Below are 26,692 nucleotides of genomic sequence, written 5' to 3'. Positions count from 1 at the left end.
GTCACCCCTCAGTCTCCTCTTTTCCAAGCCAAAGAGCCCCAGCTCCCTCAGCCTTTCCTCATAAGGGAGATGCTCCGCTCCCTTCATCATCTTCGTCGTGTTTGTCCGCGCCGGACGCCCCGGACGGGCACACGACGGGACCCACAGGGCACGGACACTCCGGACGGACCCACGCCCGCCGGGCCCCCGAGCGGCGGCCAGAGGCGCCCGGGACGCGGAACCCCGCCCCGCCGCGCGCGGCCCGGCGCTAACCCCGCCCCCAGAGGGAGGGGCCGCCCCGCCCTGAGGGGAAGGAACGCCCCCGCTCCGCCCCTTTCCCCGCCCCTCCGCCGCTTCCGGTGCCCGCGGACGTGACGGATCCAGTCTCCCCGCCCCGTCGCTGCGGCGCCTGCGCACTGCGGCCGGCGCATGCGCGCGGAGCGGCGGCGGCCTCCCCCGGTTCCCTTCCCGCGGTGGCGGCCGGCGGGCCGCGCACGATGAGGTGGCCGCGCTGCGGGGCGGGCGGGCCGCGCTGCGCCTGAGCGCTCGCACCCCTTCCCTCGCACCGGCGCCGGGCCGCGCCCGCTCCCCCGCCCCGGCATGGAGGAGAAGTACAGCGGGCAGGCCTTGGCCGGCGGCGGCCTGCTGGGGCCCGTGGATGTGCCCAGCGCCCGGTAACGGCGGCGGGGGGGAGCGGCCGCTGTGGTGGGTGAGGAGGCCTCGGGCGAGCCCCGAGCCGTGCTCCAGTCGTTGTCCCTGCTGGGGAGCAGCGGGCGTCGCTCCGCGGGCTGCCGCGCGGGGAACGGGAGGGAGCGGCGGGGGTCCGGGCCTGGGCCTGGGCCTGGGCCTGGGCCTGGGGGGCGGCGTGTGCGCGGCCGCAGGTGCGAAGCGCTCTCTCTCCTTTTGCAGGCTGACCCGGTACATCGTGCTGCTGTGCTTCACCAAGTTTCTGAAAGCCGTGGGGCTGTTTGAATCTTACGACCTTCTGAAAGCAGTCCACCTCGTGCAGTTTATCTTTATAGTGCAGCTGGGGTGAGTGTGCAGGGCCTGGAGCCTTGTCCACTGCTGCCATGGCACGGTTTGTCCGTAGTGATCTTTGTCAGCATCAGGCTTGTACCCAGCATTATGTTATTATAGGTTAATTGAGTAGGAGAAGGCGTAGTGGTGGATCCGGGAAATACTCTGTTCATAGCAGTTTTTCTTTCACATCTCTGCTCGCTATGATTTCAGAATCATATCTGAAATTGGAAGGGACCCACAAGAATCATTGAGTCCAAATCCCTGCTCCTCGTAGGACTACCTAAAACTAAGCCATATGACTAAGGGCATTGTCCAGACACATGTTGAACTCTGACAGACTTAGTGCCATGACCAACTTCCCTGGGTAGCCTGTTCTAGTGATAGACCACCCTCTCCATGAAGAACCTCTTCCTAATTCATAATCTGAATTTAGGCTGACGCAGCTTCACCCCATCCCTTCATGTTCTGTCACTGGTCACCAGACAGAGGAGATCAGCACCTCCCCATCCCCTGCTGCTATTGAGGAAGGTGTAGGCTGTGATGAGATCACCCCTCAGTCTTCTCCAAGCTGGGCAAACCAAATGCCCTCAGCTGCTCCTCCTCATTCTTGCTGTCAAGACCTTTTGTCATTCTGGTCACCCTACTCTGGACACGCTCTAATAGTTTGATGCTCCTTGTTATATTGAGGTGCCCAAAACTGCACACAATACTTGAGGTGAGGCCGCACCAGTGCAGAGCAGAGCGGGACAATCACCTCCCTGCCCGGCTGGCAATGCTGTGCTGGATGCACCCAGGACACGGTTGCCCTCTTGGCTGCCAGGGCACATTGTTGGCTCATGTTCAACTTGCCACAAACCTAGACCCCCAGATCTCTTTCCATGGGGCTGCTCTCCAGCCTCTCATCACCCAGTTTGTATGTTTAACCAGGATTACCCTGTTCCAGGTGGACAGTCCCATGCTTGCACTTGTTGAATTTCATACGGTTGGTGATTACTCAGTTCTCTAGTCTATCCAGGTCTCTCTGTAAAGCCTCTACCCTCAAGAAACTTAAATGGTTTTGCTACATTGATATTGATCATACTATGATAGTACTGATCACAGGAAGCTCAGGCATATCCAAGTTTTCTTAAGAAGGATATAGAAGACAAGTTTCTTCCTTACAGTTTATATTCCTGTAGTTCTTGTGAGCTTCAACTGCTATTTTTCCCTGATTGAGAAAACTGTAGAAACTGATAGCAAATATATAGAAACAACCTTTGCAAACACAATCATGCTTCATGCTTGCCTTATATGATGTGGAAGAGGATTTCTGTAATAAACTTGTCAGAGTTGCAACATTTGGAAACTCATTTTTTCCTTTTATTTAAAATTTGTTTACATTTCTGGGCATCTGACTTGCATGTTCCCAAGCACCATAGTGTTCTTCCCCATCATTTAGTCTTTATCCCAGTTGAGGAAGATGCATGGTGTTTCTCACCATTTCTAACAAGACTGTGTATTCAGCATTCCATATGTGAGTAAGCCTTTGGGCAGATGTATTCTGCTAATGAAAAAAACGTAGTATTATTTCTCCTGAAAACTTCTGAGATCAGTTATTTTGATTTTTGTAAATCACAGGAGACTTCTCATTAGCCATTCTCTGAAGAACTTGCATTTAAAATTGACCAGAACTGAAGTTCACTTACCATCACCTTTGCACTGGTGTCTGACACGTGTAATGCAACAGCGAAAATAAAACCAGTTAGTGTGATCAGTGTGGATTTTTAATGTAAAATGTAGAGGAAGCAGTTTTGTCAGCTGAGCCTGGTATGAGATACCTAGTTATTTAGAGCTGGTTTGAATGAAAAGCTGACCGCTAACACACTAATAGAGAAAACGTTTTTCTTTTAACAGGTCTGCAATTTTTATGGTTTTGTTTCAAAAACCATTTTCTTCCGGAAAAGTGGTAACAAAGCGTCAGGTGAGTTTACGTATGTAGTATAGTGGTTCACGTCTTTGTATATAATTCTTGACAACCTGGCTCTTGCCACAGAGCAAAGGTTACTCTGCTTGGAAGATGTGCTTGCGATTTCCAGAAGTGTGCACCTAACTTTGTCTCTAGTGCGCTATAAAAAACAATCAGCATTTTTAGCTTATGTCAGCTCGTTTTGAGAGTATCATGAAAAGATTGGTCCTTAGCTCCATACGAGCCTCTGTTTTGAGGACTGGATTTTCAAAAAGGGTTTAGTCTATTTAACCAACTTAGACAGTTTCTAAGGGTGGATTCAGGACTGCCAGAATATTGAAGTGCTTCAGTCATGTCTTTCCCGCCGAAAGAGTGCTTTCTGCATGGTATGCTGTGATGGGGGGGGTTAGTCTGTGCTCTTCAGACCTCTGTTGAGCTCCCAGTATCTCAGGATGTCAGAGGAGGGCCAGGTTGGAACCTGCTGCTTTGTAAGAAATAAATTTTCTTCAGCTGCTCCATATTCAGCTTTTATGTAATTGTGTGCACAAAAACTTGATGTATGCACGATGTCATCAGTGTGTGTGCTAAGTAGAGAGAATCTGAGGGATAGCCTCAAAAGTGTTCCAAATGTCAGCTACTTTAAAGTGTGAACAGGAATACATTTCATCTTTGATTCATGTTCAGAAAAATCTCTCAATTTATGGTTTCCCTATTGCTAAGCATTTTTAAATTCTGGATTTTGAAGATGTGATGTTTGTGATGGGCACTTTTTCTTCTTTAATGTATTTCCAAGATGAATTACTCTTCTTCAAAAACTTGCATTTACAGTTAATAATGTATTGAATAGCTGAATTATAACCTGCTTCCTGAAGAAAGAATTTAACATTTACATAAGTATTTGTAGACTTACGGTCTTGGTCTCTTTATCTTGGATGTTTTATCTAGTTCTACTTATGCTTATCAGATATATAAAATAGATTACAAAATAAACAGCATATTTGACAGGTAAATGGACTTGCATTTTTTTCGGCATTTTTTCCAGGCTTTTTGTTAAAGAGATCTCAGACTATGCTATAGAATCTAGTACTGTGGATAGAAAAGAATTCTAGTTCATAATGTGTCCAAACCTTACTTGCTGGACAAATAGTTAAGAAGATAATCATACTCAAAATTTTACAGAACTTGCAGAGCATTTGTTTTCCCCTCTATTTCTACAGCTACTGTGTTAAAGGAATGCTAATAACAGGGTGTTTATTTTGAAACTGTGGAGAAAATTATAATGAAATACCTTTCTTTTGTAGTGGATCAAAATTTTTAAGCATGCTGTTGTGGGATGTATCATTTCGCTCTTGTGGTTTTTTGGCCTTACTCTTTGTGGACCACTGAGGTAATTATTTATTTACTGTAAAGAATGTTTTATCTTTTTAAGCTATTTTTTGTGATCTTTTCCTGTCTTGCTCCTTTGTTTTTTGTTTTGTGTCCATTAGTCCGTAACGCCAGCTTCTTGCTTTATTTTTTGCAATTTTAAATGAATCTTTATGCTTTTCCCTGTGATATCTGTTGTGCTTGGGAAAAGCTACATGGAATTTTGTGTAGAACTTTATTCATTATTTGACAAGTTGCCAGTGAAATTCTTGATAGTGCTTAAACAATTAATGTGAGTGATTCAACAAGCTCACTGATGGCTGTACTGACTGTCGTTTTCATAGTTTCTCTAGTCTTATTAATGAAACCAACATTTTTTATTTAACTCTTTGAAGTCCATGAATTGACTGCTGGTGATAGCCACTTGTATTCCCGTGCCAGGGGGCCATAATGAATTTCTGCATTTGTGGCAGAGCACTGCTTTATCTGGTTGTATGCCTGTGCTGTGCTGGAGTTGGGTAACGTTAGTGCGTGTACTCTGTGTAAAATCACTTGTGCTGTTTGTTAGCAGTACTGACTGACTAACTATGAAAGAATAACATTAGACTTCCAAAAATGAAGGTTAATGTATTACCATCTTTCATTAGAGAGAGGAAGGTGAAGCCTTAAATGATACATTTTATGAAACTGAAGTCTTGTCCTCTACACAGCAGAAGGCATACCTGAGAATAGCAGCCTTCTTAATGCTGTATTGTGGATGCTGGCAGTCTTCCCAAACAGAACCAGGAACATGGGCCCTAGCACATTGTGTGGCTATGCAGAGAATGGCAGAAGCATTTGGTAATCTTGACAGGAATTATTATTTTCATGTTCTGCTCTGGAAAGCTGTCAGTATAGCCTGTTAGTCAGTCTTTTCTGTCTGAAAGAGATAGTGTGCCAGTTAGAATTTCTTACTTTCAGCAACTAAGAGGTTCTGATGTTGCATAAACTACTGGACCATCAAGATCTCAATAAACAGGCTGTAACACAACAGAACAGGACCTCTTCTTTCTGTGAGCCAGAAACTTTGGTTTAGAGGAGGTATTGTAGTGGAAATCATAATTCCATCTTGAGCAAATTAATATCTTGTTGTGTTACTAGAAGAAAGTACAATTTAAAGTAATCTATGAAAGAATAATCTGTTTCTTGAGTCAGAACATTATTTTGTGATATGTCTAGTTGTCCACAGCTAGATCTGTTGCTGGTGAAGGCGAATAGATTTGCATTTATCCTATTAAATTACTTAAACTTCCTGTTGAAATCACGGGATAAACCTTTGACTGCTGTGTCATTGAATTTTAGCTGAAATAGCATGTATCAAGCTTGTGAGGTAAGTGAACTCCTTGTAAGTGGACATAATTGTTTATTTCACATTTTTATAGGACATTGTTGCTGTTCGAGCACAGTGATGTGGTTGTGATATCCCTCCTTAGTGTCTTGTTCACAAGCTCAGGTGGAGGACCAGCAAAGGTATTTAAAATTTATTTTACCAAATGTAAAAAATACTGAATGTTATAAATTCAGGTACTTCTTTACCTGAAACAAACAGTGTTTCGGACCTATGTTCATAGAAACTGTGTTGTGTTTTTAGCTTAGTTAGTGATGAAATGTAAGAGGTACTACTTGAAATAATAAATATGATATTAAGAGGGAAACAGTGGGAGGAGATGTTGGAGATCCATGGCAGCTACCTGAGAAGTTTTTTCTATTTGTAGGCACAAAAGTATCTTGAGAATGATGTTTGCACTTAAGCATTCTTTGTAACAGAATTTTAGGGTCAAACTGACAAAAGGACATATGTGTGTTGTAGTGGTTCTGGTCTTTAGGCACTGAAGTCCAGCAATACAGCCTCCAGATCCTTGCCTAGCCTCTTCAATATCTGTAGTTTTTAACATACTTCATTTTTTTTTCTGCCAAAAAGCTGTCTAAGTACTTTAATGACTGCAAGAGCTTATATGTGCTGAATGCATGGGCCCAGTCTTTCACTCAATCAGATCCACGCTTGAGACATCCTTTGTCCAAGTCGCATTACACACAATTTTGCAAGGTATTTTCTAACCGTGCCTAATCGCCCCTGAAGGGAGCAAGCTCATCCCAGCACCCACTAGTCTTGGCCACTTTCACTCAAAACCAGTGCTAGCTGGAGGAAGATACCTGAGGCCAGAGTACTTCCTATGTAAGAGGAAGTCTAGCTTTGGTGCCACCTCAGGCCGCGAGTTTTGAAATTTGTCTTGTAACTGCTGTTGGAGTGCCCTAATCGCTTTTAGGCTGGCCTTAGAGTGAAAAGCAGTCATCTGCTCTGACAATACACATGCCCCGCCTCAAACTGAGATGCTTAGGGCATCCAGCATGAAGCTCCTCATCTAGAAGGCAAATCTTTTCTCCAGCCAACCACCCAAAGGGTAAATGTAGAGCTTGAGAGATGTTCTTTGTCAGTCTGTATCTTAGTGTGTGATGCTTAGAAGTAAAGCTGAGTATCTAAGGCCACAGAAACAAGGGAGCAAAAACCCTGTCCTCTGAATGTTTCAGCTTTATGAAGTGAACTGTGGCAAAGAGAAATCAGCTGGCTTTCTAAAGAGAATGTGATAGCTGTATTTGGCTTCAGAAGATGGATTGTAACAGTATTCTTTAGCTGTAGAGCTCAGTGTCTTGCCAGGATGATGAATACCAAAATTGTAGTGTCTTAAGTCAGGGTGGTGAAAGCTCTGGGAGCTGGTATTTTATAGCTGCCTCTGTGCCTTCCTCACAAAAGCGTTGCAGAGCTCTTTATACAGTGTTTACTTCCCCTAAGGCAAAATTCTACAGTTTGTCCAATAGCTCTTGTTTATGGTTCCTTAATGCTACAAGATATTAAATCATCAGGCTTAAGTAGCTGTGTGTTTTGGCAAGCAGAAACACCATGAAGAAGGAAGCAATCACACTTGAAGTTCATAAGATAGAGGGGTCTAGCTTGTTAGAGCAGTGATTTGGCCTGAGTTATCTGGTAAATCTGAAAATTGGAACAAATATAAAATTATATTGTCAAGGTCAATTGAAAAAAGAATGGGTATTTTCCTCATTCTTCATACTGAACTAAAATATGCTTACATTGATCCGGGGGGGAGAATGACTTCCTGGATTTTTTTTTTGCGTTAATCTGTTGTGGCACATTATAAAAATATTTGAAGTGCTTTTTTGTTGTGTGTTTTGTTTTGTTTTACAGACAAGAGGTGCTGCATTTTTCATCATAGCTGTCATCTGCTTACTACTCTTTGATAATGATGACCTCATGGCTAAAATAGCAGAACATCGTATCCTTTCTTGCTGTGTGTAAGAGCAAGTGCCTATTATTACTGGACCATACAGAATGTGAAGTTCAGTGCACATGATTAAATATGCTTGCATTTTTCTTGATAGGAATGTTATATTTTGAGAATATTATTGCATAAGATTTTATTTTTACGTCTAAATACTGATATTTACACCAAAAGAGTGGCATTGCTTACTTTGATAATGTAGGACACAGCTATAGATTTTAAGTTGTAGCTAAAGGCTCCCTGCCCATTTGCACATATCAGACCACTTAGGATTGCTAGAAGCCATTTTGATAAAGTCTCCTTTTTTTTTAGGAATTCTAGACATAATGGCTGTAGCCTAAATGCGTGCAGTCAATGGTTGACAGCCTGGCTGGCAGTCTTTTCTGTATATCCAGAAAGATTCATAGAATCAGAGAATGGTTTGGGTTGGAAGGGACCTTCAAAGCTCATCTAGTCCAACCCCCCTGCAGTGAGCAGGGACATCTTCAACCAAATCAGGTTGCTCAGAGCCCTGCCCAGCCTGGCCTTGAATGTCCCCAGGGATGGGGCATCCACCACCTCTCTGGGCAACCTGGGCCAGCGTTTCACCACCCTCATGGTAAAAAATTTCTTCCTCATGCCTAGCCTGAATCTCCCCTCCTTTAGTTTAAAACCATCACCCCTTGTCCTATCCAGCAGGCCCTGCTAAAAAGTCTGTCCCCATCTTTCTCATAAGCCCCCTTTAAGTACTGAAATGCCACAATAAGGTCTCCCCAGAGCCTTCTCTTCTCTAGGCTGAACAACCCCAACTCTCTCAGCCTGTCCTCACAGCAGAGCTGTTCCAGCCCTCTGATCATTTTTGTGGCTCCTCTGGCCCCTCTCCAACAGGTCCATGTCTTTCCTGTACTGAGGACTCCAGAGCTGGACACAGGACTCCAGTTGGGGTCTCACCAGAGTGGAGCAGAGGGGCAGAATCACCTCCCTCGACCTGCTGGCCATGCTCCTTTTGATGCAGCCCAAAATACAATAATCCCTTCATCCCCCAGCCTGGATTGATACTGGGGCGTTGCCCTGACCCAGGTTCAGGAACTTGTGAAAATGAATAAGGTGCAAGTAAACTTTCTCAAGGAAGGATGAAAACATGGAGTTACAGATGCAAATGGTATATTAGTATCTAATTAATCCCCTGAGTTTTCAGTGAGTAAGTTCATTGTTCAAGTGCCTCTAGTACTTTTTCCAAAAGCTATTATTATTTTAATATTTGCTGCATTGCGCTTGTAAATTACTGTTTGTTTTCTAAAGTTTAAATAATTAGAAACTGGAAAGATACAGATCATATTTCAGACACCTGACTGTTTTAGTGCTTTTAGTGAAAATCAATCTAATTTTTAGTGCTGTTGAGTATATTTTTTGAAGTCTGGTTGCCAAAACCAACATAAAACCTATACAATGCTGCTCAATATTTAAGAGTGACTATGTTCTCATGTTTTAAAATACTAAATTTTTCCCCCAGTATTTTTAACTATTTATTTTCTGTGGAAATATATTCGTCTTTCCTGAATTTTAAGGATCTGGCAAACCTTAAAGCTCAGTTTGCTTACTTCTACTTTCTGTGATCTTCTGCTGCCTCTACCTTTTCTTTGGTTTAAAAAAAAAATCAATTGAAACTCTTCCTTAATGTTTTTATTTAGCTGAGGGACATCATGACAGTGCTCTTACCCATGTTTTGTATACAATCATTGCTTTCCTAGGTGTTGCAGATCACAAGGTAAATAACTTGGTTTTTAGTAGGTTAATGTTTATTTAAGTTTTGTAGGTAAGAATTTCACCACCTCAGAGCTAATCCAAGCCTAAATCAAAACCAAAATTTTCAACATCCCCACCCCATATTGGAACGGAACTAGCACTCTAATTTTTAGAACCTGATTATGAGCATCTTCAATACAGCAAGCCAAACCATACAGTATTCAAATTGTGTAGCTGATAAGGACTTTGCTGCAATGCGTAACCTAAAAAGTCTCATTAAAATTATCATGAAGTATTCTGTCATCAGTGTCCTGGGTGTTCATAGTGGTTTACATTTAAGCCATTTCTTGCTCACTTTTGGGGGTCTGTCTTTTGTTGCTGCTTCTTTATCTTTCTCCAGTCTTGCCTTTCTATTAGATGCTTGTATTGAAGATATGGATTCTGACACTTCTCAGTAGTATAGTCCCATTATAATTGGTTACATGAATAATTTGTGTATCAAAATCTTGCTATATGGGATTGACCTGGCTGATGGAATTGTTCTGTTAGCTTAGTCTTGTTGCTAAAGCGGCTGCATTGAGGACTAACGTAGGAAAAAAAAATATATGGAGCAGCAAGTATTAACATGAAAATAAATGTTTAGACAGAGTGGTTAACTGTGCACAAAGTAAGCGTGATCTAAGGAGATGAAGTGCTGCTTGTCTATCTTGTGGTTCATTTATAGAACAATTGTGAAAGAAAATATTGTGAAGAAATACGGTGCGATTAAAGGTAAGGGACTGTAAAGGATATGCAAGGATTAGAGACCAAGGTGACATGACATTTTTGGGGCTTACCTGTACTTTCAACACTTTCTTAATAATGGAAGATGGGAAACCCAGTTTTTTGTGATTTTTCTTCTTCCTTGTATGCTGTTCACTACCAATTCACTGCTGTTGTGTGCCAGTTAACACTTTTGAGGGTTTCAAACTTCAGGTCGTATTAGGCTGTTGTGAATAGTGCTGAGGTGTAACCGTATATGCTATGTTACTGTTTTTAACTAGAGTGACAATTAGAGGAAATATCCTCTCTTTGGCTTTTCTTGATAGCTTAAAGAAAGCAAGTTAATCTTTTTTCATATAAGTGTCACTTTGGAGTGAGGTATTTGGCTCTCAAGAAGGGCTAACGAGATCCCTCTGTGTTTTCCAGGGAGGAGTACTGCTTCTGGTACTGGCGTTGTGCTGTAAGGTTGGTTTTCACATGGCTTCCCGAAAACTCTCAGTAGATGTAGGTGGAGCCAAGCGTCTTCAGGCTTTGTCTCATCTTGTTTCTGTGCTTCTGTTGTGCCCATGGGTCATTGTTCTCTCTCTGACAACAGAGGTAAGATAGCAAGTATAAAATAAATCATTTTTTGTAATGCTTCTGCTTGTGAAGTGCAGTTTAAAACTTTCCTTCATAATAGTGTGATTTAAATCTTTCCTTTGTAATAGCTTTAAAATTACCAGAGTTGCCATCTTTATTTTTCTAGTAAGCTCTGTTTGAAATTTTTACTCTATACTTTGATGTATATCTGCATGATACCGTAATACCCTCTTTTGTGTGATAACTTTATTTCATCTTTCTAGCTCAGATATATCCTACATTCATATACTAACATTGCACAAGTATTAATGAACGAATAAATACTGGACTCTTTTATTCCTGAGGAGTGGATTATTGTAATTTAAAAATGTGTTTGTTATGCCTTATGGAGAGTAAACCATTGCAAACATGGCTTTTAAACACATGGAAGTATTCAAAATAAGGTACTGTAGTGCATATTAGCTTTATGTGTCTTTCTACAGCTGGAAAATTGGTTTTATATGAATACATTGAAAGTATAAAAGTATTAATGTTTCAATGGATAGCTGAAGACATTTGTAATGAAAATTAACTAAATTTAATGCTATATGTAAAATCACATCTAATGGCAAACAATTCTGTTTGAAATGTATTTTTTGTTGCAGAGTAAAGTAGAGTCTTGGTCTTCTCTCATCATGCCTTTCATAACAGTCATCTTTTTTGTTGTGATCCTGGATTTCTACATGGAATCAATATGCTCTGTCAAGATGGAAGCTTCCACATGTGCCCGATATGGATCCTTTCTTATTTTCATTAGTGCACTGCTTTTTGGCAATTTTTGGACACATCCAATAACAGACCAGCTTCGAGCTATGAACAAGCCACCGCACCATGAAAGCACAGAGCACGTTCTTTCTGGAGGGGTGGTAGTGAGTGCTGTCTTCTTCATTTTATGTACGTGCTCTTATTTATCTTTTAATAAATCTATTGTCTGTTTGACTAGGAAGCCAATCAGAAAATAGATGTGTGCAGAATTCTTTTGGATGAGAATTTATGGATTCTTTTGAGTAAAAAGGGCCTGTAACTGTGTGCTCTTTTACTGTCTGTCTACAAAAAAAAAAAAAAAAAAAAGTAATCTGTTCTGTTGTGGAAGTGATGACCTAATCTTGCATAGCAATGAAATCTAATTATAAACTTCAAGATGAAGTTGAAAATCACTTTGCTGTCTGCAAATCTCATGTAAGCTTTGATTGCTGCTAAAACACATTATAAAATAGCTGTGAAGCTTAGAAACAGCAACAAAAACTTCGATACTTTCCTTGCAGCTGCCAATATCCTGTCCTCCCCCTCCAGGAAAGGGCAGAAGGGTACCCTTATTGGCTATTCTCCTGAAGGCACCCCTCTCTATAACTTCATGGGTGACGCATTACAGCAGAGCTCTCAGTCATTACCCCGGTTTATTAAGGAGTCACTGAAACAAATCCTTGAGGAGTATGATTCCAGGCAGATCTTCTATTTCTTGTGCCTAAATCTGGTAAGTGCATGGATTTTTTTTTTCCAAACCAAATCACAGTAGTACATACATAGTAGAGTAAGAAGAGTTGTTCTTTAAAACGTTTCCATGGTTGATTGTTTTTAAAGTGACCCTTGATGGAGTAGTTTCATTAAATGGAATGTTAAAGTAGAAGATTCCTGTGCTAATCTTACAGTGAGTGGCAGGTCACTTTGATTTGTAGTCACAGTGTGGCAGTGTTTCTGTGTGTAACAATTATACCAGTAACTAACTACTTGTATGACGGTATATTTAAAATTGAGGTATCTCAATATTACCAGCAGATGAGCTAAAACTAGTAAGTCCTTCAAGGATGAGAACACCGAATAGTAAGTGTGGGACTGAGTAGCATCATTTTGGAGTAAGCCAGTTTTATTTCTAGCTTCACTCTTTCTCAGATAGGGAAAGATCATTCAGTAAGCAAGACTTACAGAACTTCATTTGCAAAGATCTCTCTTTGTTCTTTGGCAATTATCCAAGAAAATACGGAGAAGAACGTGAAGTATCCATGACAACTTTAAGAAATTCCATTATGAGTTATGAAAGGTGGGAAACAAAGTTTATAGGCAGACCAATTAACAGTAGTAAATCGTGCAGGCAAGATTTAAACAGTCAACTAACTGCTGAAGAAAATGTTTACAGAACAGATGTACAGAACAGATGTATAGAAAGTGTTGCTTTTATACTAATAACAGATCAGAGTTGTTACACTGCTTAATAACAAAATGCTTAAAACTTGTCTGTACAACATCGGTTTAAAAAATGAAAAATATTCCTGGTGGGGGTTCTTTTCTTAAGTCTGAGGCTTTTGTGGTGGGTAGGTTCAAAAATGTCTCTTCATAGACTTGGAATGTATCGGTTATTTTTGTTTGGTCGGAGACGAGAGAAAATGGTCTAGAAATACTTTGAACAATACCTTGAAAAACTATCAAGTGTCCTACCTATAGAAAGAGTTTCCTGCTAGGTGCCAAGACATTCAATTACAAGCTAATGTTGAAGGAAAAATTCAAACTCTCTTTCGTTTTAGGCTTTCACTTTTGTGGAGCTTTTTTATGGAGTATGGACCAATAGCCTTGGTCTTATTTCTGATGGATTTCACATGCTTTTTGATTGTTCTGCATTAGTGATGGGGCTTTTTGCAGCTCTGATGACAAGATGGAAAGCAACTCGCATATTCTCCTATGGGTACGTATATTAGGTTCTTTAAGGACTATCTGAAAATTATTCTACTTGCTCATTTTCAAAGTTCTCTGCTATAAAGATATGTTCAGGATGTTTTAATGGTTCATGCTTCTGTGGGTTTTTTGCTGTGTGTCTTTCCTGTTCCATTTGTGTTCATGCTATTCCCCTCTTACCCAGCAACAAAGTGCCTGAAACGTGATTTTCATTTATCTCTACAAATAAAACTTTATCACTGTTAAATTATGTAAAAAATGCCTTACTCTATGTGTGTGTGTCTGTCAAACGAAAATGTCTTGCAAGTCAGTGTTTATATGAGGATTTCAACAGTGCTAACATAATCAAAATTTGTATGGTTAAGTTGCATGGAAGTTTAGCAGTTTGAAACCTTGAATGTGCAGTATTTATTTAAAAATATATATTATTATAGCTTTATACTGTTGGTGTTTGGGCAGTTGCAAACTAGCTACCTCTTGTTCAGAAATAAATAACCCAGAAATTAAGACATGAATTTGTGGTGTTGAGGAAAAAAAATCAAAGCAATCTTAATGCTGTATTAAATGTATTGTAACTTTATTTATTATGACTTTGCAATTTGTTCAGAATACCAGTTCTTCATTCTCAGAAGTACATGCTTGCTTTCAGGTATGGACGTGTAGAAATTCTCTCTGGATTTATTAACGGCCTCTTTCTGATGGTAATTGCTTTCTTTGTCTTCATGGAATCAGTGGCCAGGCTTGTGGATCCTCCAGACATAGATACAAATATGCTAACGGTAAGTTTAGTCATTCTGTTTGAATGTTGTTCGGCAGTTAATGGTTCATTTATGTTGGTTTTAATTAAAAAAAAAAAAGTTGAGATTGAAGTTGCATACTCACGAGATCTAAACCATGCCTTGACTTTTTAAAATATTAAAATATACTGGGGTGAGTATAATTTAATTATAACAGCTAAATTGGATATTTTTCCTAAAATGTTACAACTCTAATTGTCCTAGATGATGATCTTTCTTTTCTTCAAACTAATTTTTTAAATGGAATTCTGCAAATCCAAACCTTAATCTGTCTATCACATTTCCAGCTTCACTTGTTTTCTTCCCCACATACACTCAAATTTGTGCGCTCCTGCTCTCTTCAGTAGCAAAGAGAGAGATTTTTATGTAGGCACAAATAGAAGTGCGCATTGCTGGAATTGAGGCCTGGGGTTTTTTTTTCTTTCTTTTTAATATTCAATATTTGCTTCATTTTCACTACTGATTTTGTTTCCTTGGGGTGTGAAGAGTTAATCCCTCGACAGAAGCAAAGTCCGCATAGCCAAGGAAAGGTCTAATAACTCTCAAGTAGGATTTGCTTAGTGCCTTAATTAGCTGGAATTACTCTTACACTTCTCTCATTTTTCAAGAGAAGAGCAGAAAAATAGGCAGACAGATAGAAAGCACGACTCAACCAATAAAGCAGTAGTTGCTGTCTTCACTTAAGTACAACTTTAGATGAGTGTATGTGTCCTAGATACAATATATATACTTTTTTCCCAGTAACAGCAAAGTGAAGCTTGCATTCAAACCGCTTGATTTCTTTTTCAAAGTTAATAAAACCAATGACCCCTTCTTAAAACTAGATTTCCTATTTTGCTCTGATTTGTGGATACTTGGTTTTGCATTTTTGTGGTGGTTATTACATGGGTTTTTTGGGAAGGTTAGGAATTATTGCCTTTTTTTTTTTTTTGAGAGGGGAAGAAAACTCCTCTGAAATCAGCTTGTATACTGAAATTAATATGATGAGGAATCCACGTTAGAATAATTGTTCTGTTGGTGTTAATGCTTCCATGTTAGTGATGTTAAAGACTTTTCTCCCTCTTGCAGCCGGTCTCTGTTGGAGGGCTGATCGTAAACCTGGTTGGTATCTGTGCCTTCAGCCACGCGCACTCGCATGGGGCGTCTCGGGGAGGTTGTCACTCGCACGATCACAGCCATTCTCACCACGGGCACAGCCACAGCCACAGTCACGGCCATTCCCACGCCGACCATGGGCACAGCCACGGGCATTCTCACGCGCCTTCTGGAGGAGGCATGAACACCAACATGAGAGGCAAGTCCAGATTGTTGAATCAGAAATTATGTCTGTGATTTCCAGCAGACTTTGAAGATTTTCGGAACCAGACCCTGTACTATGCATGATTCTTAAAATCTGCAGAAGTCATCTGACAGCCATTTAATGTCATATATGTGAATTTCTCAAACTGTTTCTTCATTAATAGTTTAACCTGAAGAAAGAGAACTTGAAATATTTCTTTGCCTGGCTTTCTCAAGTATGGGTAGTACCCAGTAAAAAGCATTAATTTGCATTCTTCATTAACATTAATAAACAGTTGTAAACCTTACTGAAAGAACTTAAAAGTCTGTTCTAAGTTCCATCTGGAAATGAAAGTACAAGATCTCTATCTGTAAAGATGTTACCATGCTTCTCGGTATTATGTGACAACTGGTTGTAAAAACACTGAGGGAGGCAATAAGAAGAAAAATGCAGACCAGCAGTCTAGAATATGCTTCTATTTGTGTTTCAAATTTAAAATCAGAATCTAACCAAGAAGGATAATTATATTAAAAATGTCAACGTAGGTACTACTTGGAGTTTTTTCCTTGATAGTTAGAAGGTTGTTGATCTACCAGCTGCCTGGCTTATAAAAAAATCTATAAAAGATCTGAGGTTTTTGTGTAAGCATGTTGAGGCGTAAGCTTTTTAGCTAATAGTCTCATATTTCATTGGTTATTTTAGATCTTAATTCAGCTGGCTGTTCTTTTTCTGGCATTTTTGTGAAGTCTGCCCATACTCTTAACTATTTCAATATTCTTTCAAATCCTGACACTTAACTAGCACTAATCCTACAAATAGATTATTTTTTGTGCCCTTTGAGTTTACACTGAGAATGCTACCCACCATTAAAACAGTATAAAGGATTACTCCTAGCAGTAGCAGATCGACAACCTTCTTATAAAATTGGAGCAGAGCTGGCGTACGAAAAACAAATGTTACGTTAAAATCTGTCCACATTAGCAGGCCAAGGCATTTACACTGATCTTTTTATCTTCTGTTAAGAATCAATGAGTCCCTCTATATAGGGTTAAATGATTAAGCTATATAGTAAAAATCCCACTAACAATTTAAAGAGTAGTCACATTCAATTTAATCTGTGAATGCCTGCCTAGATCATTGCGCTGTAGAGTAAAACTGTTGTTTTTTTCTTGTGTTTGTGTTTGGTTTGGTTTTTTACATTGTTTTGTAATTAAACATTGGAAAAACTATATGTTTTGTGTCATTTTGCACCCAGTTAGGCAGATAGTTGCCTCTGTGTTTAGCTTGAGGGGTGTTTATTATATTTAATGAAGCCTACTGTGTTTCCTCTATTGAACATGTACATATGTTTTAAACAGAACTGTTCAACCTAATCACTTGGTTTATTTTGTTTTCAGGTGTGTTTCTGCATGTGTTAGCAGACACTCTTGGCAGTGTTGGTGTTATCGTATCCACGATATTTATTCAGCAATTTGGATGGCTCATAGCTGATCCACTCTGCTCTCTCTTTATTGCTACGCTGATATTCCTTAGCGTTATCCCACTATTGAAAGATGCCTGTCAAGTGCTTTTGTTGAGGATACCTCCAGAACAGGAGAAAGATCTGCATGCTGCTTTGGAAAAGGTCAGGAAAAAAACCTAAATGTTTTCATATGCAAATATACAAAGCTATAACTGTTCTTGATAATTATTAAACTCAAGTAGTTCAGTCTGACAGCTTCCATTGTCTTGGATAACTTCATGGCTCAAGTTTTTTTAAATCGGTTTTGCAGAGATGAGACAGGATTAGAATTTCTACAGATTAAAGCTGGTTTGCAACTAGAAAAACTTGCACTGTTTTTTGCTTTTATGGGTAGCTCATGATTACAGACAAGTATGGTAATGCTGTGGGAAAGGTGCTTAGTACTAAGAAAGTAACATAGCAATTCCCAAAAGCTTGTGGCATTTTTAAACTTGATGTGTACAGTTCAGGCTACAGGATTGTACCTTGAGCCTGTAATTGCAGGTTTTCTTATTTATTCATAACTTGAAGGGCATGCTGGCTCACAGTAGGTGAGATGACGGGAGTAATGCTGGTTTTTCTAAATACTTTGTCATTCTGGTCCGTTCTCTTCCTGTCTGCTGCAGTACAGTGTCTGCTTTCAGATATCCCCCACAGCGGGTTTGAAACTAGATCATCATTAAGGTCCCCTCCAACCCAAACTATCCCATGGTCCTATGATGCTGTATGGGATACAATATCCCTCTGGCCAGCTTGGGTCCTCTGTCCCAGCTGTGTCCTCTCACATCTTCTTTCCCACGCCCAGCCTGCTCACTGGGGTGAGGGCAGAGTGGGAATAAGGAACAACCTTGTCAGCACCCAAGCACTGTTCAGCAATAGCCAAAACATCGGTATGTTATCAAAACTGTGCTAGGCACAAGTGCAAAACACAGAACCTCACCACCTGCTGTGAAAAAAAAAGTTAATCTGTCCCAGTCAGCACTGGTACGAAGACAAATTTTTTTTAAGTGATAAATTATGGAAAGATACTATGTCTCTGAATTTAAACCAGCTATGATAACTAAATAGCTGCATATCCTGGATGGTCAGGTAACAGATGGCCTACAAGTGGTTAAATATCCAGCCAGCTTTCTGGTTGGTCTGTCCATTGATTTTGTTGTGATATGTACACTAAATCATTTTTTTCTCATCCTGTTTTGCATTGCACTCTGCTGGGTTTTTCATTTAGTTTGACTTTTAGCTTCTAGTCTTTGACAGTAGTAGCAAGGTGACCTTTCAATACTACATATTTCTGTATATGCCTTAGCTGGAAAGCTACTTTGCTGTACAGCTTTGTTTCCCTGTGAAATATTTGCTACCAATATCGATGTACATAGACAAGTTTTAAATGTGTTCTTAAATTAGTTGTTGCTAATGTAATTTCTTTACAGATTCAAAAAATAGAGGGAGTTATATCCTACAGAGATCCTCATTTTTGGTGTCACTCTGCAAGCGTTGTGGCAGGTACAATACATGTGCAAGTGGTATCAGATGTGATGGAACAGAGAATTGTGCAGCAGGTAGGTACAAGGTTTTTAGACCCTAATGTCTTCATTTCTTACTCTCCAGCCCTTTTTCAGCCACAGACTGAAGCTTGAAGCTGCTGTTTGTGATTGTTTCTATAACCACTAGTTACTGTCTCAAAGCTGCTCACTAATGCTGTGCTTCCCTTGCCTGCTAGCCAGGAATTAGTTGCATAACAAGTAGTCTGCTGAAACATCTGCCAAAACAAAACAAAAAAAGTCTGTTTTTTCTCACTGTTGAAAGTGGCACTACATCTGCTCTGAGAAAAGGAGGAGGAGGTGAATTTTACACTGCAAAACAGGCAGTAAACATTAGGGATATCTGGATGCTAAGCACGAGTTTATAACTGGCTTACTGTTATCAGTCTGCCTTGGATTTTTATTTTCCTTAAAGAGATAACTTATTTTGCTTATGCAAGACACTGATAATTACACAGAAGTTGCAAAGCCATGCCATACCCTCTGAAGCTAGTCTCTGCTTTCCAGAAAATGTAGTTCTTTATGATGATATATTTTTAAGCTACAGTATTTTGGAGTCAGAATATTAAAAGTTACTGTGAGATGCATAGAAAGTGTGATACTAATGTTAACCGTGCTGTTCTGTTCAGGTTACAGCGATTCTGAAAGATGCTGGCGTCAATAACCTAACTGTCCAAGTGGAGAAGGAAGCTTACTTTCAGCACATGTCCGGACTCAGTACAGGATTTCAGGATGTCCTTGCAATGACTCAGCAACTGGAATCCATGAAATACTACAAAGATGGTACTTACATCATGTGATGCAAAAAGAGGAGGTGTAAATGCTGAAGCTGTAGGATTCCATATTTGTATTACTTTTTTGTCAGAAGATCTTGCACAAACATGTACAGAAACAAATATACTATATATTTGATTTTTTTTAAAGCATACTTTATTAAAATTGGATCAAGATGCTTTTATAAAGGACATAAGATGGACTTGAACATTTTCTGTATATGTGAAAATAATGGAAATCTTAAATACTGTACTTGGTGTTTATTAAACAGAAGTCTTGCAACTTATGAATAAGCAGAGATATATTCCATACTTTAAGTGTGGAACATCATGATTATGATTTCATGGAAGCAGTGGGAAATGGACATAGTTTATATTGGAATGCAAACATAATCAGCTGAAAAATATTTTTTTCAAACATAGCTTGAAGACTCTTTGAATGAAAAAAAATACACATTTATTATGGGGATTAAAAACCAACATGTAGTCATGTTCTTTTGCACACTTTATTAGATAATAGAAATACACAGTTTTTATATTACGTAATTTCTAAACTTAATGCATCAGACCACATACATGTTACCGTTTTAAACTTTAATTATTTTTTTAAGGAGAGAAATCAACAGGTTAACAGTGAAAAATTGTGAAGGGAAGAAACTGCAGACACTTTTCTGTTTCCTGGGAAGACACAGAACCAAAACTACACTATGTAAAATACTTTTTTTGTTGTTTACTTCTTGTATTAATAACTACAAATGCAATGGTTTGAAGCTTAAAGTAATTAATCAGTGAGCATCCTTCCACTCAGCTAAACTTCACCTCAGGTTTTTCTGTCCCTTGATTTTTTTTTTTTTTTTTTTCCTAATCACATAACACAGCCGCAGGTATACTGTAGCCAGCTGTACCTTTGTGTATTACCCAAGGATGCAGTCCAGGTTGAGAATGCCAGATGGTGCCTGTAGTCTAGGACTTGGAAAGCTGCTGAAACAAACTGTAAATTGAGACTTCTAGACTGGAAAGAGAAAGCATGTTTAACAAGGAATTAAGCATAAACAACTCTCTGTCTTTAGGGGAGACCTGTCAAGGGGGTAATAACACATGCCTTCAAGGCAGTTATCCTTACACCTGTCTCCAGTCTTCCTGTGCACCCCTTTTCTTCTTGTCTGAATCTTTTAAATATTTTTCTTGGAGTTCAGCAAATCAATTCAGTGGTTAGCAAGAATAACTATGCCTTTAATCATTCTGTGTATCACAGCAGTCTTATTTTGTCAGACTGTTTTCTTGTTCTGCTGTTTATGATCAGTACATGAGTCAAAATATCATTTTAAAGACCAGACGATGTTAGTGGAATTTGAGGATAGAGTGATGTAGGAGTTAGTTGATCAGATTAACGAGCAACACAGCGTGAAATGTCCTTAAGCAATTTTGTTTCTCTTGCGATAGGACTGTACAAACTGCATAGTTTCTTTTGTAACTGTTAAACAAGTTTGCATTCTCTTATCTTCCTTGGGTGCTGTGTGAAAACACTGACTGCAGTACAGGGCTGACTTGAAAAACTCTGGTCAGAAAGTCTCTAAAAAATGCATTGCTGTTACATGGAGTGATGAAAATGGACTGCACAAATCACAGTCTCTTGTTTCTCAGGACAGCACTGCAGAACCAGCTGTGTTCTCCATGTTTGATCCTGTTCTGATTTATGCCTTTGGCAGTGGTTTTCTCACCTTGCCTCCTCCAGAAGGCTCAGGTCAGTGCAATAACAGTGCTATAGTTACACTCAGCCTATAAACAGGGTGATCATTGGGTTCTGGAAACCATTTTCAAACAAAAAGCTTCAGTTATTTACACATGCCACTCGTAGCTGAGGTGATTGTACTGGAGCTGACGGCATTTCACCAAACTGAGCATTAGCCCTATCGTGACAGTAGATGAAAAGGGGGCGATTCTTTTCAAATCAAATTAGCTTAACATAGTTGAAAAGCCTTCATGCTTGCCACAGCTTCTCTTGAGTAAAAGCTTATCTCATACTCCAGCTGCTAGCAGCAGGACCTGGAACAAGGTGGCTGGGACCACATTTGATGGTCACAGCAGTGACGATCAGCTCATACCTGGATACTTCACAGGCAGGTGCAAACCTGCATTTGAATGCGCACTCTGCAGCTGCTTGTGTGTACTCAACAGATGTGCACAGTGTTTTCCTGGCTACCCTGGCAGGAAGACTGTGGCAATAAACATGTCTTAAATTCATTCAGCAAGAATGCCGTATCTGGCAATAATCCTCCAAAGAAGGGTTCAGGCTTCTCCTGCCTCCGCAAGAACTGTTAGAACCGTGCTGTAAGGGAAGGGTTTGAAATCGCAGGTACAAGCAAATTTATTTGTTTTAGTGGATGCTATGGTAGGGGAGGTTTTAGTCATTTGATTTGTATGCAGACTGCTGCAACAAAACATTTTCAAAGATGAGACTAAGAGTCAAAACAGCAAGGGGTGTTAATGGTTTTGAAGTGAGGGAGGGGAGATTCAGGCTAGACACGAAGAAATTTTTTTACCATGAGGGTGGTGAAACACTGGCCCAGGTTGCCCAGAGAGGTGGTCGATGCCCCATCCCTGGGGACATTCAAGGCCAGGCTGGACGGGGCTCGGAGCAACCTGATCTAGGTGAAGATGCCCCTGCTCATGGCAGGGGGGTGGAGCTTTGGAGGTCCCTTCCAACCCAAACTATTCTGTGATTTTATCATTGTACGTCTCGCAGCAAGCAATATATGTGTATATAAGGAGGGAGAAATAAATGTGTTTTTCGATAACGTTTTGTGTACTGTATCTTTGGTTAAAAAAAAAAAAAACAACTGGGGTGCAAACAGGGAAGTCTGTCAAGAAGCAGCCGGTACCGGCACGGCCCCGGCCCGGCCCGGTACAGCCCCGGCTCGGCCCGGCACAGCCTGCGCTGCCGCGGTGCGGGGGCAGGAGCCCCGGCCGGGCTGCGGGGCGCACACCGGGGGGTCCCAGCCCCTCCCCGTTTCGAGCACTCGCGGCCATCCCCGCCGGGCGCCACGGCAATGCATTAGGCGGGGCCGCCGGCAGCCAATGAGCGGCAGGCGCTGGGCGCTTTAAAGCCGAGGCGGTCGGGCAGAGCCCGCACTGCTGTGTGATGGCGCTCGTGGTTGCCAAGGTAGGTGCGGGAGAGCCGCGGGTGGCGGGTTCGCTGTTCGCCCGAAGCTGAGGAGCCGGGGCAGAGAGGCAAGGTGGCCGCGTCCTGCGCCCTCCTTCCCCTCCGTCCCGAAACGCTCCCGCTCCGCGGGCAGCGGCGTGCGGCAGGGCGGCCCTGCGCGGTTCTTTCACTCCGTTTCTTCTTGCGGGGGAGGGCGGTGGCGTGTGTGCACGTTCTCCTGGGGTAGACCCTCGGCTCCCCGACTTCCCTCAGTCCTCAAGTGTGCAACCCGCCAGGTCCGCACCCGTGACCCTCCAGCGTCGGGGGGGTGTAGCTGTGCAACCCTCCCTCCGGTTTCGGGTGGCGGGGTGGCGGTGCACCCAGCCTTTCCCCGGGTCCCCTCCGCCGGCTCCCAGGTCTCGGGGGTGCAGCCGTGCGACCTCCCCCGCAGCGTTCGGGCTGCTGGGGTGCAGCCTGCGGTGCCGCTGACCGCCCGCCCCTCTCCCCGCGGCAGAGCCATGCGACGGCCAGCAGCCGCCGGCTGCCCGCGGCCAGCAGCCGGCCGGCGGTGGGCAAGATGGAGCTGCGGCCCCGCACCGCCCTGGTGGACATCGGCAACCGCGTCGCTGAGCCGAGGACACGGTCTGGCGTCAAGAAGGCGGCGGCGAAGGCGGCGGGTGCCTGCGGGCAGCAGCCGGGCACCAGAGCCGTGCTCGCCAGGGCGCCGGAGAAGACGACGCAGGAGGCAGCTGCTAAGAAGGCGCTGTCGCCAGCCCCAGAGACACGGTCCCGGCCCGACCCCACACAGGTACCGGACCGCAGCCTCCCTGCGGCTGTATGCCCCCCCTGCCCTGGTCTGCACTGCCCCTGCGGGGGACACAGCTTCACTCCGTGCCCTGAAACCCGTGCTGCAGGGTTGCTGGGTGCAGCTTGCCCCACGGGAGCCTTGACTTGGCCCCCACTGGGCTGTGAGGGGGAGTGCTGCCCACACTGATCCCAAATTTTCTTGTAGTTGGAGCCTCAGTCTTCAGCCCCTGTGGAGACATCTGGATGTGCCCCATCAGATGACGTGCTGTATCAGGCTTTTTCTGATGTCTTGCTTGATATCAAAGATGTCAATGGGAAAACCAACACTGACCCAAACTTCTGCAGCAGCTATGCGAGTGACATCTACAAGTATCTGAGAGGCCTTGAGGTTGGTGGTAGTGTGTCATAACTGTAAGTGGCACCTGCTGACACAGTGAACCTGTTATTATACGTATGCCTTGGACCTGCTATCCACTTTCACCTATTCATTTTCCTTCACTTAAAAGACAAGATTAAACTGAGCTGATAAGCAGATGCTGGTCATTAGACCAATCAACCAGTAGTACTAGTGCCATGCTCATTCTAGCCCATCTCTAGTGGACAAAGAAGCCTTGTGCCCTGTGGCTTACACCTATGGGTTATGCTGGTGCTGAACTCTTTGACAAGCCTTTACATGCACCTGAGGCTGGGCACTGCAAATGCTTCAGCTAAGTGGCTACATCTATTGACACTATTCCTTCCACACAGGAAAGTCAATCTGTCAGACCCAAATACCTGGATGGCCAGAAAATCACTGGGAACATGCGTGCCATGCTTATAGATTGGCTTGTGCGAGTGCAAATAAAATTCAGACTCCATCAGGAGACGTTGTACATGACAGTTGCTATCATTGATCGCTTCATCCAGGTGAGTGTCTCTTGCCCAGCATCAGTAACACTTTTCCACTAAGCTAAAGTACAGTGAGCACTGATCAGTAACATCACACATAGTTAGACACATTACCCTTAACAAAATATAGCTGACCAACAAAGGGCATTTGATGTTGAATAGTATGTACCACGTAGCCCTCTCAGCCATGAACGGTGACTTGATATATCAAAACTGCTGACTCCTCTCCCCGATTTGGTCTCAAAGCCTTCTAATAACCTCACACATCCCAACAGAGGTTAACAGATGGTGTACAGTTATTCTGTACATGCCAGTACATCCTGCCATATAAAAAACCTTACATTGGCTACTTTGAAACGCTGTGTCCTGAGCCAAGTCATTCAGATAAATCTCTAAATAAATAAATCTCTTCCTTACTACAGGACAATGCTGTTCCCAAGAGGACATTACAGCTGGTTGGTGTCACAGCTATGTTTATTGCCAGCAAATATGAAGAGATGCTGAGCCCAACTGTTGAAGACTTCGCCTATATAACTAATTACAGTTACACAAGCCGCCAAATCTGCCAGATGGAGATGAAGATCCTGCAAGCCCTGGGCTTCTGTCTGGGTTGCCCCCTCCCTCCGCACTTCCTTAGGAGGGCTTCAATGATTGCAGAGGTAATGCTGAGAGCAGATGTCACTTTCAGCAGCATCTGGAAAATACAATGCCTGACTGTGTGAGCTTGTTAAAATGGTTCTAAACTTGGTAGTACTGCAGCAGTTTAGCACCTGTGCCTGGCTGAGACCTCTCCCATGTAGAAACAGGTCTTGTTTGCCTGCCTTCAGTCACATAAGCCTAACCCACCCAAAACCAGAGTTAACCTGCCTGGTACTGCAGGTCACTGCTAGATTGCCATTGAAAGGGAGTGGTCCTAGACTGTGCGCAGCCTAATACAGCTCAGAACCGCTCTGTGATTAAAGCCACTTGAATTTCAAGCCTATAGGCCTGAAAGTGCTTGTTTGCTAAGGAAGTATTTCTTCCTGCTTGACTAAATGAAGGCTTTGACAGGATGCTCATGCCTCAGACATAGCCAATGCTCTGCTGTGATTTACTGCAGGTTGACTTTGAACAGCACGTTCTGGCCAAATACTTGATGGAGTTGTCCATTGTGGACTATGACATGGTTCACTTCCCTCCATCCAAGATTGCAGCGGCTGCTTCTTGTTTGTCTCTGAAACTCAAAGGACACGAGTGGGTAAGTTATACTTGCCAGACCACCTCTTAGTTTTGGACTCTGTGTGCCTGTGCACCAGCTTAAAAGGCTGCTCTGGGCCATGCACATGCCTTCTGCTTCCCTTGTGGTATCTCAGCATGTTCTTGTCTCCCCATGGTCTGTTACAAGGGACAGAAGTTGGGCAGTAACTGTTAACCCTTCCCTGTGAAACAGGAGACTACAACTGCCCAAGGCCAACAGAAGACAAAGAACACAGTGTATTCAGATTGTTCTAGTGAGCTTGTCTAATTACTACTTTTCCTTTCAGACACCAACTCTGCAATACCACATGTTTTACACAGAAACAGACCTTCTCCCAGTTATGCAGCACATAGCAAAGAATGTAATTCTTGTGAATGAGGGCATTACCCAGCATATGGTAAGAATCTCATGGTGCAGGCAGGGAATATATGTGGTTAAGTGTCAATAACTGGTGCTCTGAAGCTGCCTTAGCTGAGACACTGCTGTCAAACTTGGATCAGACCTGCTCATGGCAGCTGAAGCTCTCTAGCTTGCCAAAGTGGCATGAGCCAGCTATGAACTGGTCTTGTGTGTTAGGATGGGCTTGGCTTGACCACCAAGCCTCAGGTGAGCTGGGATAGTGTAAGTTTATGAACAGTTTAAACTTCTCTTTCTGCAGGAAATCAAGAAAAAATACTCCACGAGCAAAAACATTGAGATAAGTAGCTCTGAGCAGCTGAAGTCTTCTCTCATACAGCAACTAGCCCAACCTCTGCTGCAAGAATAACTCCTCTGTGAACTCAGGGGCAGATAGTCCCAAGATTCTGCTTGCGTGTGTATATAATGTAATTTATTTGTGTGTTTTTAAAAATAAAGTTGCTTTACCTTCAACTGTTGTCTGTGGAAGCTGTGAGAGGTGGCACAGGCCCTGCTGGCGCTGTGGCACGGACAGCAGTGCCAGACCAGCCCCATTGCCTATTTATTTAATGTAGCGTACTTTTGCTAATAACCTATCTAACGACTATCAGCTTTTCTCCAGGGGAACACTGGTCAGGGAGCTGTATCTGCTTTCACCTAGAATTTAAAACTGTTCTTTGCCTACCACTCTGCCCGCTTTTTTTTTTTTTTTTTTTTTTTTGGTCTTTGTTACAAATACTTAACCCTGCTTCCCTTATTTACCTGAAAAATACCAGTGAGAAGGGGCTGTCTCGTTTCCCTCCTGTGCTGACCGCAGGTGGAGGGTTTTTTCCCTGGGAGGGGCAGGGAAGGCGACTGGCGACCGCCCCTGTGCGGCCTGCCGGCCGAGCGCCGAAACGCCGATACAGCAGGAGA

General features: G+C 42.3%; 2 protein-coding genes across 2 annotated transcripts; both read left to right on the top strand.

Annotated features, from left to right (window-relative positions):
- Positions 1-429: 429 nt before the first annotated feature.
- Positions 430-22,105, top strand: SLC30A5 (solute carrier family 30 member 5). Its single transcript, XM_065657453.1, has 16 exons — positions 430-653; positions 889-1,011; positions 2,893-2,959; positions 4,246-4,331; positions 5,731-5,818; positions 7,551-7,638; positions 9,315-9,391; positions 10,558-10,728; positions 11,355-11,643; positions 12,015-12,223; positions 13,269-13,426; positions 14,066-14,195; positions 15,282-15,507; positions 16,890-17,116; positions 18,424-18,552; positions 19,164-22,105. The coding sequence occupies exons 1-16, from the start codon at positions 580-582 to the stop codon at positions 19,332-19,334; spliced, it is 2,313 nt and encodes a 770-aa protein (XP_065513525.1). The 5' UTR covers positions 430-579; the 3' UTR covers positions 19,335-22,105.
- A 921-nt stretch (positions 22,106-23,026) lies between these two features.
- On the top strand, positions 23,027-26,198 carry CCNB1 (cyclin B1). The gene is made up of 7 exons (XM_065656893.1): positions 23,027-23,257; positions 23,462-23,644; positions 24,004-24,162; positions 24,567-24,803; positions 25,244-25,381; positions 25,668-25,778; positions 26,040-26,198. Exons 1-7 carry the CDS (start codon positions 23,027-23,029, stop codon positions 26,145-26,147), a joined length of 1,167 nt encoding a protein of 388 aa, XP_065512965.1. The 3' UTR covers positions 26,148-26,198.
- The last annotated feature ends 494 nt before the right edge of the window (positions 26,199-26,692 follow it).

Source organism: Caloenas nicobarica, chromosome Z (assembly GCF_036013445.1).
Source record: "Caloenas nicobarica isolate bCalNic1 chromosome Z, bCalNic1.hap1, whole genome shotgun sequence".
NCBI classification, from domain to species: Eukaryota; Metazoa; Chordata; class Aves; order Columbiformes; family Columbidae; genus Caloenas; species Caloenas nicobarica.
Note: the sequence above shows the minus strand (reverse complement) of the source record. Positions and strands in the feature narration are given on the sequence as shown.

Bases quoted from the DNA above. Each gene is read 5' to 3' on its own strand.
- CCNB1 (XM_065656893.1), top strand. From the start codon at position 23,027: ATGGAGCTGCGGCCCCGCACCGCCCTGGTGGACATCGGCAACCGCGTC. The intron at 24,163-24,566 runs GTGAGTGTCTCT...TCCTTACTACAG, and splicing joins TCATTGATCGCTTCATCCAG to GACAATGCTGTTCCCAAGAG. The intron at 24,804-25,243 runs GTAATGCTGAGA...GATTTACTGCAG, and splicing joins GGGCTTCAATGATTGCAGAG to GTTGACTTTGAACAGCACGT.
- SLC30A5 (XM_065657453.1), top strand. From the start codon at position 580: ATGGAGGAGAAGTACAGCGGGCAGGCCTTGGCCGGCGGCGGCCTGCTG. The intron at 10,729-11,354 runs GTAAGATAGCAA...TTTTTGTTGCAG, and splicing joins TTCTCTCTCTGACAACAGAG to AGTAAAGTAGAGTCTTGGTC. The intron at 12,224-13,268 runs GTAAGTGCATGG...CTTTCGTTTTAG, and splicing joins ATTTCTTGTGCCTAAATCTG to GCTTTCACTTTTGTGGAGCT.